Source organism: Mytilus edulis, chromosome 11 (assembly GCF_963676685.1).
Source record: "Mytilus edulis chromosome 11, xbMytEdul2.2, whole genome shotgun sequence".
Lineage (NCBI taxonomy): Eukaryota > Metazoa > Mollusca > Bivalvia > Mytilida > Mytilidae > Mytilus > Mytilus edulis.
In genome coordinates this window covers 63,782,175-63,795,283 of record NC_092354.1, presented here as the reverse complement: position 1 = coordinate 63,795,283, position 13,109 = coordinate 63,782,175, and the positions used below count along the sequence as shown (strand labels likewise).

Sequence of the window (13,109 nt, the reverse complement as noted above, 5' to 3'; positions counted from 1 at the left end):
TGGTCGTACAATTTTGTACTTTTGTCAAATAAAATATGTCTTACTTTATATTTGTATGTCATTTGGCCCAACGTTGTCACAGATAAAAAAAAATGAACTGATTCCGATTTCTTCGAAACTGTTGCGATAGTGAAAAATATTTACAAGATTTTCCATGCCAAAATCTAATGCGCGTGAAAAATTAGATTAAAAAAGTACTGAACGAATAAAAGGAGTAGGTTCAGTAAGACCTCTTTTTGGCCCCAAAATATAGCAGTTTTACAAAATTGATAAAACTTAAACTTGTTCTTAGTTATTGGATAGTAGAATGATTCTGCTACATAAATATGGGCTGTTTTTGACAATACAATGCATATATATTGGGTACTAGCACCATGAATTCGTGCTAAATTACTGAAATCTTCACAATTCCAGCATTTTAGTTAAATTCTAGACGGTTTCCGGGTAAAATGAATGTGGCCGCATTTTTGTTCATCCAAAATATTGAAATGGAAGTTGTATTTAATGATAATACATAACATATGTAAAGATTGAGGATGAACACGGATCACTTTCGTTTTTGACAAAAACCATCTGAAAAGTGACATGTTTTCGCATATTTGGTAGATTTTTCATATTTGAGCTTGAATCGGATCGTTTTTAACGACTAAATAAGTTAAAATCTTGCACAGAGATTAATTGAATCATATGAAATAGACACTGGAGTGTTTAAAAAGTCAAAATCTTTCGTCAGATGAAACTTAAATTTGAGGTCAAATTCGGTCCTTACCGGACGTACTCCTTTACGATAACAGCAAGAAATGAAAATGTTTTTTTGACCAGAATAAATAAAAACAAGGCCTAGATAGATGTCAAATATGCGGAATTAAACATGTTTTTAATAGGTGAAAAATAACATGACCAAAATGACATTTTTCAGGATTTTCTTTCCCAGAAGTAGATTACCTTAGTCGTATTGGGCACAACTTTTTTATTGAATTTTTGGTCCTCAATGTTCTTCAACTTTGTACTTGTTTGGCTTTTTAATTGTTTTGATATGAGCGTCACTGATGAGTCTTATGTAGACGAAACGCGCGTCTGGCGTATTAAATTGTAATCCCGGTGCCTTTGATAACTGTTTCAAACCGGAAAAAAAGTTTTTTTTCGTTGTTGTTGTAATTTTTTTTTAAATGAAATGTGTAACAACTTTTAAAAAAGAACATCTCTAAATTGTACATAATTAGCTGCTAAATGCAGAAATAATCCAGAGAGTCGTTATGGCTTCGGTAGCGAATAGAACTGTAAATGAAAGATGTTTTTAACAAAGGGTTCAAATCTCACGCATACATTTTGCAATTTTTGTGTGTTGAACTATTAAATTGTAATGTTTAATTCATAGAATCATTATGGATAATTTTGTCAATATCTTAATTCATTAAAGAACAACAATAATGTGTTGCTTAATTATTGTGTTCTTAATTGTTACTATCCATCCTCTTGACCAAGCCTACTTCATATTCCTGTGTTTACATTTAGGATATATATACAAGGAACAATTGACGTCGACGTCAAATTGAAGTAGGTTCTTGTACATAACTAATGACACGAGACTTGATTATATAGCAATGACGCCCAACTGATGTGTGTGTGTGTAATATACACAGAACAATACCGGCCTTGATAGCAAAACATTTCAAAACAACAACTACAATATTATTGTACATGTGGTATATCAGCCACACAGAATATACCACCAAAAACAAACAGATATTTCGCTGCATTCAATGATGCCAGTGTAGACATTGAAACAGAGACCTATCTTGAATCAGATTAGCTAGATTATCAAATGTTTTGCATTTATATACGACCCCCTTTTTGTGTTAGTTTTAAGTTTAAGAAAGCGATAAAAATACATGTACGCTACAATCACCTCCCAACATGAACACGCTAACTATAGAAACATGTTTTTTTAATTCAAAACTAATTTTGAATATCTATTAGTTGATAATTTATATTTTAATGCTCCTCAATGAAACGACGTTGATAGTTTTGACACGAATATTGCCTCGAACATTTTATCACGTTATCTTCGGGTTTGGTGGTTAAAAAATACACCAAAAGAAACCACTTTCACATTGATACCGTACACAATCAGCTGCACGACATAATTCCGTAAGCTGCTATTACTGGATGGTCTTGGAATTGTAATTGTACTGAACTATGGACAGTCTAAATTGGGTTGATGTCTAAGTGAACAGGTGTATTTAGCAGATTAAAAAAAATACATTTATTTTTCTCCACTTTTTAACTATACCGACATCCCTTTTCAGGAATAGAAAAGATAATTTTGAATCTTGTAATAACTTCTCTGAATACAATACAAGAATTTAATCTAAAAAAAAAATGAAATTACCCACATTAGAAGAAAATTTACACAGTTCAATTACATTTAATTTGAATCATTTATATCATGAACAGTTATAAATAATTAAATCAACATCTATTTTGAACAAACAACACATGTTAGGGAATAACCGCCTTTGTACGGTGGACATTTAAGTGATCCACATTGAGCTACAACATCATAAAAAAGTTTACTGTTGCCATTCCATGATGAACCACCACTGACATATTCAGGTTGTATATCAATACAGACATACGATCCAGCTGCAGCATGATAATAGGAGTTTGAAGCCAGATATCCATGGTACTCCATATTCCATCCTGTATAGCACCTGTTCTTCCCTGGTATCATTATAACACTGGAGGCCTGCTTCACTCTACATACAGCGCATGGTACGTCCTGATGATGGCTATTTGAAGCAAAGTCATTATGTTCAAATAGTGCTCCATACATATGACCATTGCCACTACCACTAGTTTTGACAAAGTCCGGATCTTTTGGTAGACAGACTGGTTCTGCTGCTGACCCTGAGTCAGCATACTTTCCACCACCTGCATATCCTGTACAGAAATATAAAAACACCACAACAGTTAAATACATAGTGATGTGTATATTTAATATAGGAGTATACAGAAACAGTGTCTTCTTTCATATTCAAAATATACCCTTCAGTTAAATTTTTCTATCTTTGTCATATTGACCAAACGTGAACGTTTATGCAGAATATGCATATCGAGATAAACAGCAAGTCAAAATGTGTTATCTGTATTTGTATTCGTGTTCGTAACATTATCAATTACATATTCTTTTCAATATGGGACTTAACTAAAACGAAAATGTAACCTGACCTAAAATTAACCTGTCTGCCTTTATTCATCGTTATGAATGAAGAGATCTTCATGATGGATGAAAAAGAAGTTGGAAGATGACATTAAATCATAATACAAATTATTACATTATGAAATAAAAATAGAAAATTTCACATGTGAAAAAAATGTTGTTATTTCACTCCTCTGACGTAACACAACAAAAAGCGTTGTCTAGACGTCGCAACGTTGGATCAAAACAAATAATGGATACGTAGAAAAATAAAATATAATGTGATTTTCAAAGAAAGTTCCAAAAATGTTTTGCCGTTTTGAGATTTGCGGGATGTATATTTTTGTTACCAGTTCTAACAACAGATATTTTTTTGAAGTTGAAAAAAGCAAATAAAATCTTTTATTACCTGAGTACACAAGTTCCGTATATCCATTGATAGGACACTGTTTTCTTGACCATCTTATATATGTAGTGCTTATTTCTGAAAGTTGAATTTGAATGATATCTTGTTCAATGAGACGCATTACATTAACATTAAAATATGTTTGGAAAGAATCATGATACATTGAATATAATAATTTCTTTCTTAAAAAAACCCTTCTGAAGTCTTCATGGCTGCTCAATCAGGATGCAATGTATGAAAAATCTTACATGTCTAAATTATACAACGGAAAATGTATTTCTTTTCGTTTGAATTTTGGATTCTCATGTTCTTTAATATAGTTACACATGTTATTCTATCTATATTTTCAAGAGAAAACAAGAAGATTAAGGCTATATGAAGTGATCTTAACTCAATGGGCACAGCTTCTATGGTGTATATTTCCTATTTAAAATTTATCATAGTATTTAATTATGGGAATAACATATCAGCTAAGGGTTGATAGTCTATATGAAGATTAAGACGACAGGTTGATGACACTATTACATGCATCATGTACACACCCGTAGGAGCTACTATGTTTTACATCTAATCGTAACAATTTTAGGGTTTGAGTCACTTGAAATGATAACGTTTAAATTTTATGAGTTGCTATTTACATGAAATTAATGGAATTAAATCAATTGATGCAAATATTTCCACTCTAAATTCTTGAGTACCGATTTTTTCAATTAACATCTTTTTGAAATATTTTACCAGATCTACTGTTTCTTTAACGTATACTTAAAAGATAAATAATAATCTGTTGTAAATATATCCCGTATAAAGATAAGGTTTTTATACTTCACTACTGTGTGACACGGATGCTCCGTTGCGGAGGAATTAAAGAAAAAAAGAAGAAAATAAACAGTGGTAAAACGGGTTCTCGTTATTTTTGATTTTGCTTTGTGGGTAGTATGTGCACGTGCAATCCTTTTTGTTTTAACATGTTCACTTCATTGGATGCGTTTCACTATTATTGATTTATAACTGATCGACAGGTTTAAATTTTGTCCCAGTTTTGTGAACATATATATTTGAAGACTTAAGATTGGTGCTTTTTGTAAATATTTTTATGATTTTGAGTATGACTGTTTGTTTTATAAAAAGTGTTTTATAAAAATATAAAAGGAGACAAATATGATATGTGCAATAAATACCATTCACTATTCTTATATTTAGTAAATCAAACATGAATTTTGAACCATTATTTGAATTTGAATAGTTTTATTATGCCAGTTAATAGACATTTTTGAAAGATGACAAATGTATTCTATACTTTAATTATAAAAGGTTCTAATTAAGGTCTTTCCTTTTACAAAAGGGAAAGACCTTACTGTATTTCTTCTGTTTATTATTATTCTTCCGCCAAACTTTGACAAATTTATCCGCGTTAACCGTAAGACGTGTCGCTTTCATATTCACACTTTGTATCGGTGTCATGAATACCTATCCTGAACTCACCCTGTGAGTCGAAATATTTTGTCGGTTCGGAGTAATCCCTCCAAAACACAAAAACCTTGTTATCGTTCCAACACCGTAACCGTAATAGGTAGAAAAAAAACGAAGGATGAAATTTGTTCAGGACCAGACCCCGGTTCTTCGTTACATTTGGATCGAAAAGATGCAACGACTCTTTGGTAGGGTTATGCCCCTTTGAAAATTAACCGGTGTCGGTTGGCCACCAAAACTCAGAAACCGTAAGTCGTAAACACCTAGGATCTTCACCAATCATCATCAATTCATGTATCTTTGAAAAATACCTCAAGGTCAAATTTGTATGTTGACCTTGACCTTTGACCTAACACCTTGTTATGGGATAATCTCAAAAACCATTATACTTAGAGAAGTTTTAAATAGTGGAAAATGTTTGGGTCATTACAGCGCTACTTTGTTACATTTTGACCAAAGAGATTTGACCTTTCTATAAGGGGCATAACCCCTGTTTAAGGTTTCTGAAAAGACAAAATCAGCTTTTACTATATAACCAAAGGTCATAGACTCTTGAGGTCTTCAGTAATGGCATTGGGGACTAATGACCTTGACAAAAGTCAAAAGGTCAAAGGTCAAGGTCATGTCCCAAATAGCGAATTTATTGTTTTTAACCTTATATAAAGGATTTTAAGTGTGTTTTCGAGCTTTTTAAGGTTGACCTTGACCTTTTCAGTACATTCTACGTCTGTTGGAACATGTATTTTACATTACAAAAGGAAAGACCTCTCAATTGTTCAAGAACAATTGACAGTTTAATTATATTAGTAATGCGTATATCTATACGTACATGCCATATGTGTTTCCTACTGGAAAATGTTATATTGCTTTGAAGTTGCCTTTTATTTCGTATGTAGTATATGTAATTGTAATTTTGTGCTCGTGGTTGCAATTATGTTGAATTAATTTTCTGATTGAGACATTATTGTTTAATAATAAAAATTAAGAATTGCAATATGCAGAAAGAACGATTATCATTTTATTGAAGCATTTCTATATCTAAAAAAATGGATGTAAGTTTCTTTGTGTCTAATGATATTTGGATTCTTGATAGCTTGCGTCTCTTTCTAGCCATTTTTTATTTAATTTTAGGAGTCGGAATATGGCTGTTATTACATCTCCTTATGTGTCAATTTGTCTTAAACTTACTTGATTTAATGGCTGCTAATTCAGCCTTGATATCCTGAAATTCAGGAAATAGCTCAAGAACAGATTGATCTGTCTTCAGAGCTGGTCGCCCAGGAAACACAAAAGCTACCATTGTACACAGAATGTAAATTGATAGTTCCATACCCTTTACACTTATGTGTAAAGTGATTCTGTTTTTCTGAAACCATAAAGAGCACGCTGAAATATGATAGAATTAATTAATAAAATCAATGATTTTGTCAAGTCTCTGATATATTACGAAATTGTGTAGAAACTCGTGAAACTTCTGCTGTCTCTGGGTTCACTCATATACATTTGATCAAGTTCATACTACTCAATCTTTAGTTTTCTTGGAAACTTGTTGCTATTGTTGTTTGTATTTTCATCGGCCATGGTGTTGTCTGTTTTTATAAGACGTATCGTTTGCTTATGTTTTTTATTGCCCCTAGGTTCCCTTCCTCTTACATTTTACCGATTTTGTGATTTTATGGGAGAATGTGATCAGATCACTGGAAATATTACTAAAGATTTGTAGGAAATAATTGTTTTGATGTGTGAATCAAATTTATGAAAATAAGAACAACTCTACACTGGAGACCAAATGACAAAGAAGTTAACAACTAAGGCTTTCCATACGACGGTCAACAATAAACAAAACTCATACCGTATAATTAGCTATGTTATATAACAAATGTACATATAGAAATAGAAACAAGAAAACTAACGATCTTATTTATGTTCAAAACAATAGATGAGAAAAATATATGCTATGTCACAACAAACGATAACCAATTAATTACAGGCCCTTGATATGAGACAGTCACATGCAGAAAGTGATTAGTTTAAACATATTCGCTGGCACAAAACCATTTCCCTAGATTATGACAGCGGTACAGCAGTTCAACATAAGAACAGACTGGCTATACAAATCAGTTGAAAAGGCTTAACTTATTAGATACATTAAAAAAAAAAGAAAAAAAAAGAAAGAAAAAGCACAAAAGTTACAAGGTTCAAATCTGAGAATATTTGCAGTTACTGAAAGCTAGTTCAAAGCAAAAAAATAAATCAACTAAGAACAATCCAAGGTACTTGGTATCTAAGAATAAAAGAACAATCAGTACACATCCAATATCCTATGGATTAAGTGTAAAAAGTTTAAATCATGATACATTTACTGAGTTTTTATAGAAAAATAAGTATAAACATCTAGTTGTTCTTAAAATGTTTTGTTAAGATATTCAAACTTGACGTTATATAAAATTTCAACCGCCCATACTTAATCATGAAGAAAGGGCTTATTATTCTCTTACAAACTTAGAATATTGTAAAATACTCAAGGTTTAAATAATCTCTTTAAATGGTTTCATACAGAATTCGTTTTATAGACACAGTATATAAGGACTGCATGACTTCCTGTTTATGCATTATTTTTATGGATAGATCTTGGTTGTTTAGAAACTTTCTTATAACATGAAGAATTTTAACAAGTTTTGTTTTAAACATTTAATGACACAACGTATATATGGTAAGAGATGTATAAGCTACTTAATTGTAAAAAATAAAATCACAAAAAATACTGAACTCCGAAGAAAATTAGAAAAGGAAAGTCCCTAATCAAATGGCAAAATCAAAAGCTCAAACACATCAACCGAATGGATAATACATGTCATATTCCTGACTTGATACATACATTGCGTTTTTAAGTGGGAAAGTATCTGTTTGGTTTAGTTACATTTCAAACTAACAAATTTGAACTTAAGGATGTACACCTTTGAGGAGCCAAAAATTTCTAGAATTTAACTTTTTTTCTTAACCTGATTTTTTGGTTTATAAGACTGTGACAAAATAATTGGTGAAGAAAAATTCCTATGGTGGTGTACTTCCTTTTTTGCTACGGCCCTTTGAAAATGCCCAATGTTGATGCTTTTCCCATTATTCATCGATTTTTACCTATTTTTGGGCTATAATCCTGAAAAAAATCACAGTTCCACAATAAAACTTTTTTTCATACTTTCTACAAAGTTGAAGAGGACCAGTCTGAAAAATTATACTTAAACTACTATAGGTAGGTGTTAATATAAGAAAGTTTTATCATATTTTGACGCTTTCTAGTGTAAAATTTACCATGCTGTCAATTTTGTATTTTTGTGATTTTTCTCAGTTTTAAGAACAAAATGCATATTATTTCATTTTTTTTGTTAAATACATATGGGATGAACATGATTCCTGTAAAATCATTTTTTGTACCCCTAATTCATTTCTCAAAATTTTGGCTAAACATACAGACTTGAATGGTCGTAAAATTTGAAAACTGGATTACTGAAAAACCGTTCATTGTAGATAAACAAATTTTCACACAGTTATGTTTGATTATAATATTTTTAAAATTCATTGATATTTTCCACTGGTATCACACGTTTTGGAAATTATTCAAGAACGAGATTTCAACGAGACTGAAAAGTCAGATGAATACATCCTTAAGTTGCAGCATAATTTTATTCCACAGCCAATATTTGAGTCCAGCTCTTTACACCTAATACACCATCATTAACATTCAAATATACTTAAACGGTGCATCAGCAAACTTCAGCTTATTAAAATTGCTTTTTTAGTTTAACTGTTAATCTTTTTTTTATTATACATTTAAATCATAAAATTTAATCCTTTTAAGCTCGTGAATGTGCATCGGGCAGTTGTAACTCATCATAAAAATTCTATGTTTCAACTGTTAGTAGGTCTAACCAAAGGGCACTGTCTAATTAAGAACACGATTCAAATTCATGAGATTAGCTTTCAATGAATACAATATTAATTGTCGATAATACGTTATAGATTTGTAATAAATATAAAAAAATACCACATGCATGAACGACTTAGTTTAGTCAATGAAAGCCAGCAGTGATCCACCGCTGTTCGATAGTCATAAATCGATAAACTGCCATTATGCATTGGTTCGATAATTTCGATAACTGTCAAACAAAAAGAAACTCGTTTAATAGAACTTTAACAAAATACGTGTTTGCCTAACACAAATTCAGAGGAATAAAACTTGACGAAATATAATTAATATAACTAAAGCTGCCCTGTAAAATAAACGCTTTACCTTTTGTTGGCTAAAACAGGTTTTTTGTTGTTTTTAACAGTTAAGTAATTATTGATAAGTGATTATACAAAAGTTAAGGGATTTGATAAAGTAATTTTCCTGTTTTATATCTTAAGGTAAAAGGTATGTTCCGGACCATATGAGTATTTGGACCGTACGCGTACGGTCGGACTTATTTTAAGAAGATGGTCAAGTTTACTGATTTAATTCCAATATATATTACAGATCAAGATAACTGAAATCTGGAATCAATTTTTAAAGTTAAATGTAAATTAGATAAAAACTTAAAATTTCAAATATATGTAAAATTGACAGGTTATTGTAATATGTTTATCTCCTGTATTTAGCAAATTACATGGAATTGACTTTCACTCATTGAAATTCAAGTTATTGGAAGTAATCATAATGTTGGAATATTTTTATTTGAGAATATTTACTAAAAAAAACCGACAAAAATACAAAAATTAGAAAAAAATACCGAACTCAGAGGAAAATCCAATCGGAAAGTCCACAATCACATGGCTAAACCAAATGACAAAACACATCAAAAACGAATGGACAAGAACTGTCATATTCCTGACTTGGTACAGGCATTTTCAAATGTAATAATGGTGGATTAAACCTGGTTTTATAGCGCTTAACCTTTTATTTATTGAGGACAGTCTCATCAAATTCCGTTATATTTACAATGATGCGTGAACTAAACAGATATAATAAATCAAATAGTCAAAATATGGGTACAGCAGTCAGAGAGAACGTTCTTTGTTACTCTAAAAGTACCAGTTGTTGATAGGATCTTCCCCGATTGTTATGTAGGGTTGATGATTTTATTTGTAAAGATGCATGTTTGTGCCAACTGTCATGCAAATTTTGCATATTAAGCATCTGCCGTTCCTTGTGGCATCAAGTGTCACCCTGGGTAAGTGTGCCAACATAGGATTCATATAGACAATTAAATAAATACTTAATTTCAATCGATTAAACGTGCGCTTATTCACTTTATTCATCTAATTGTTATAAAATTAATTTGTAAAAGTCAATAAAAGTTTTTTTTATCTAAAATTAACCCATACTGATACAAATACATGTATGACCTAGCTCGTACTAGGCCGTACGAGTATACTCATACGATCCGACCGTACGCGTATAGTCGAACCGTACGAGTATACGCATATGGTTCGGACCGTATGCGTACGGTCCAAAGATTAATATGGTCTGGAACCCATACAAGAGAGTTAAACAAACACATATCTTTATTAAATGTAAAATAGTTTATCCGATAATGAAGCTATGTGTCAGTGTAAAGCAAACGGATGGCTGGAGGCCGGAGGGTGATCTAACACTGACACATACAGTCTGAATGGGATAACTAGTTTACATCACAGCTGTTCAGGTTTATATTAAAAAAAAACATCTCTACTTTAAAACGCCACACAATATACTGTTATAGTGATATACAGTATATACCCTTTAGGAACCCCGTACACAATGATTACACATGTTTAATTAAAACAAACACAGAGTATATATCCAGTCGTTCTGGTGTAAGGATAGGGATCGGGGTCTCCATGCCAAATGTTTTGAGATCGATTACCAGCATATACTCAGGAATTTGAATAGTTTCCGTATAACTATTTCTAATTTTTATTATGGACTTGACATTGCCGCCAAATTTACAGAGAACATAGAAAAGCATACAGAACAAGGACATTCAAGATAATATTATCTGATAGGTGTGATTCAACACAGATCAACCATGGAAGAACAATGGAACTTGAAAGTAATGGCAATATAAACCGAGAATAACGCATACTTTTTCATGTGTAATAAATGAATTATTTTAGTTGGCTCTTCACATATTTCATTTCGCAAAAACAAAGTATACATTCCCTTCCTACAATTTCTCCTGTTAAATTAAAATTCAAATATCTTTAAGTAATATATTTTCTTTTTGTTATGTTATTGTTAAAAAAATGAAAAATGAATGTTATTCTAAAAGTCCACTAACGAGAAAAAGTATAAAATAAAAATAAAAATGGACTATTAACAGTTATTTTAAAAACACAAACTACTCATGTACAACAATAATATCGGATATGTGTACAAGCTTCGTTCCGTCAAACGAACATACTTAGTTTATCTATTAGTAGGCAAGAGCATGAGTCAATATATACATCATCAAAATCATTCCATGTTCGCCTAATCTTTCAACGCTTCCGTCCAGAAACGGAAATACTTAGTTGATGTACCGATAAACAATAACAAGAGTCGATATAAACATTATCAAAATTCAGATATCATTAATGACTGTGTAGCTAAGTTGTTATTCTGTTCATTAATCAATATAATCCAATTTATTTTACAATTTTAAAGACCAACTAGCTGCTTTTACCAATTCTCTGTAAATAACATTAGGTTGCAACTTCGAATGGATAACAAAAATCGTCCTTTTAACTCAATTTTGTAGAGTATATCTCTCTGTTCAATCGTGATTTAAATACGACTGATTTTATCAATTTTGTTTCCAATTTGAGGAGCAAAATAGTTGTCATTATTATACCTGTTTGTTGGTAAATAATATGGGCTTTAAATTTGATAAAATGGCCAAAAGTTTCGGATACAAATTAAAGAAATATTAATATAAAAAAGAAGATGTGGTATGATTGCCAATGAAACATCTCTTCACAAGAGACCAAAATGACACAAAAATAAACAGCTATAGGTCACCGTAGGGCCTATATCAATTAGTCTTTACCTAACAGTCAGCTATAGTAGGTCCCGAAATCACTGCCAAACAATTCAAAACAAAACCAAAACTAACGGCATAATTCATGTAAAAAAATATGAACGAAAAACAAACCATGTAACATTACATCCAACGACGACCAATACATTAATGTCTAGGGTTACTTCTGAATAATTCAGATATAGATACTGTTATAATCATCAAAGATACCGCGGTTTTAATATTGTCCAAACAACAATCAACAGTGTCATTTTAATTTCATCCTACCTTTATTTCACTGCAACGGAATAATGATCAAATCAAAAACATATAAGTCTATGCACACGGAGTAGTTTCAATAGAGATTTCCATAAAAGGCTATTAACTTCATTTCTAAATAAAAAAAATTTAAATAAATAATAACAATGTTCCTAGAAATCGACAACTTGCAACGAATTCCAAGATTAATTATATGAAAACATGACTTAATAAATTGTATGCGCCTTCAGCACTTTTTGAAATAGGTGATAATTAAAGTCATAAAAGATTATACCAACAGATATAAAAAAAAAAATGAAACACACGACGAGATAAATGTAATTCTACGTGTTGTTAGAACCTAATTCTCATTATTTCCAAATTAGTATCTATTATCCATGTATACTACATATAATTAATTATGTACCATACCTAGAAATTGTGTTTGAGCAATCCGTGTTCAAAATAAATAATTACTGCAATAGTGAAGCTTTTTATTCATTAACGCCTTTCGATTTCCTTTTAAAACACAAAAGAAGGAGGTGCGTTAAACGCCTTAATTTTGAGTACTACAAAATCATGTGGTTTTTTGTATCGATCAAGGTTAAAACTTAATCATATTTCAGATAATATAAATATTCATGAAGGTTTAATAGTTGAGATAGAATACTAAAAAAATAAATAAAAAAAACCCATCTCTTTAATTTTTCGATGAATTACACAAATAATCAACTTATTGAACTTTCGAACTAGATGT

General features: G+C 31.0%; 1 protein-coding gene across 2 annotated transcripts; it reads right to left on the bottom strand.

Moving 5' to 3' along the window:
• Window positions 1–2,408: 2,408 nt before the first annotated feature.
• LOC139495993 (uncharacterized) lies at window positions 2,409–12,873 on the bottom strand. Of its 2 annotated transcripts, none has more exons than XM_071284424.1 (4): window positions 12,785–12,873; window positions 6,267–6,444; window positions 3,612–3,686; window positions 2,409–2,943 (listed from the first exon to the last, which is right to left on the bottom strand). In XM_071284424.1, the coding sequence occupies exons 2-4, from the start codon at window positions 6,406–6,408 to the stop codon at window positions 2,480–2,482; spliced, it is 681 nt and encodes a 226-aa protein (XP_071140525.1). In that variant the 5' UTR covers window positions 6,409–6,444; window positions 12,785–12,873; the 3' UTR covers window positions 2,409–2,479. The 2 variants fall into 2 exon arrangements, with proteins under 2 accessions (XP_071140525.1, XP_071140527.1); XM_071284426.1 differs by having other exon boundaries at window positions 6,267–6,464; window positions 12,785–12,868.
• Window positions 12,874–13,109: the final 236 nt, after the last annotated feature.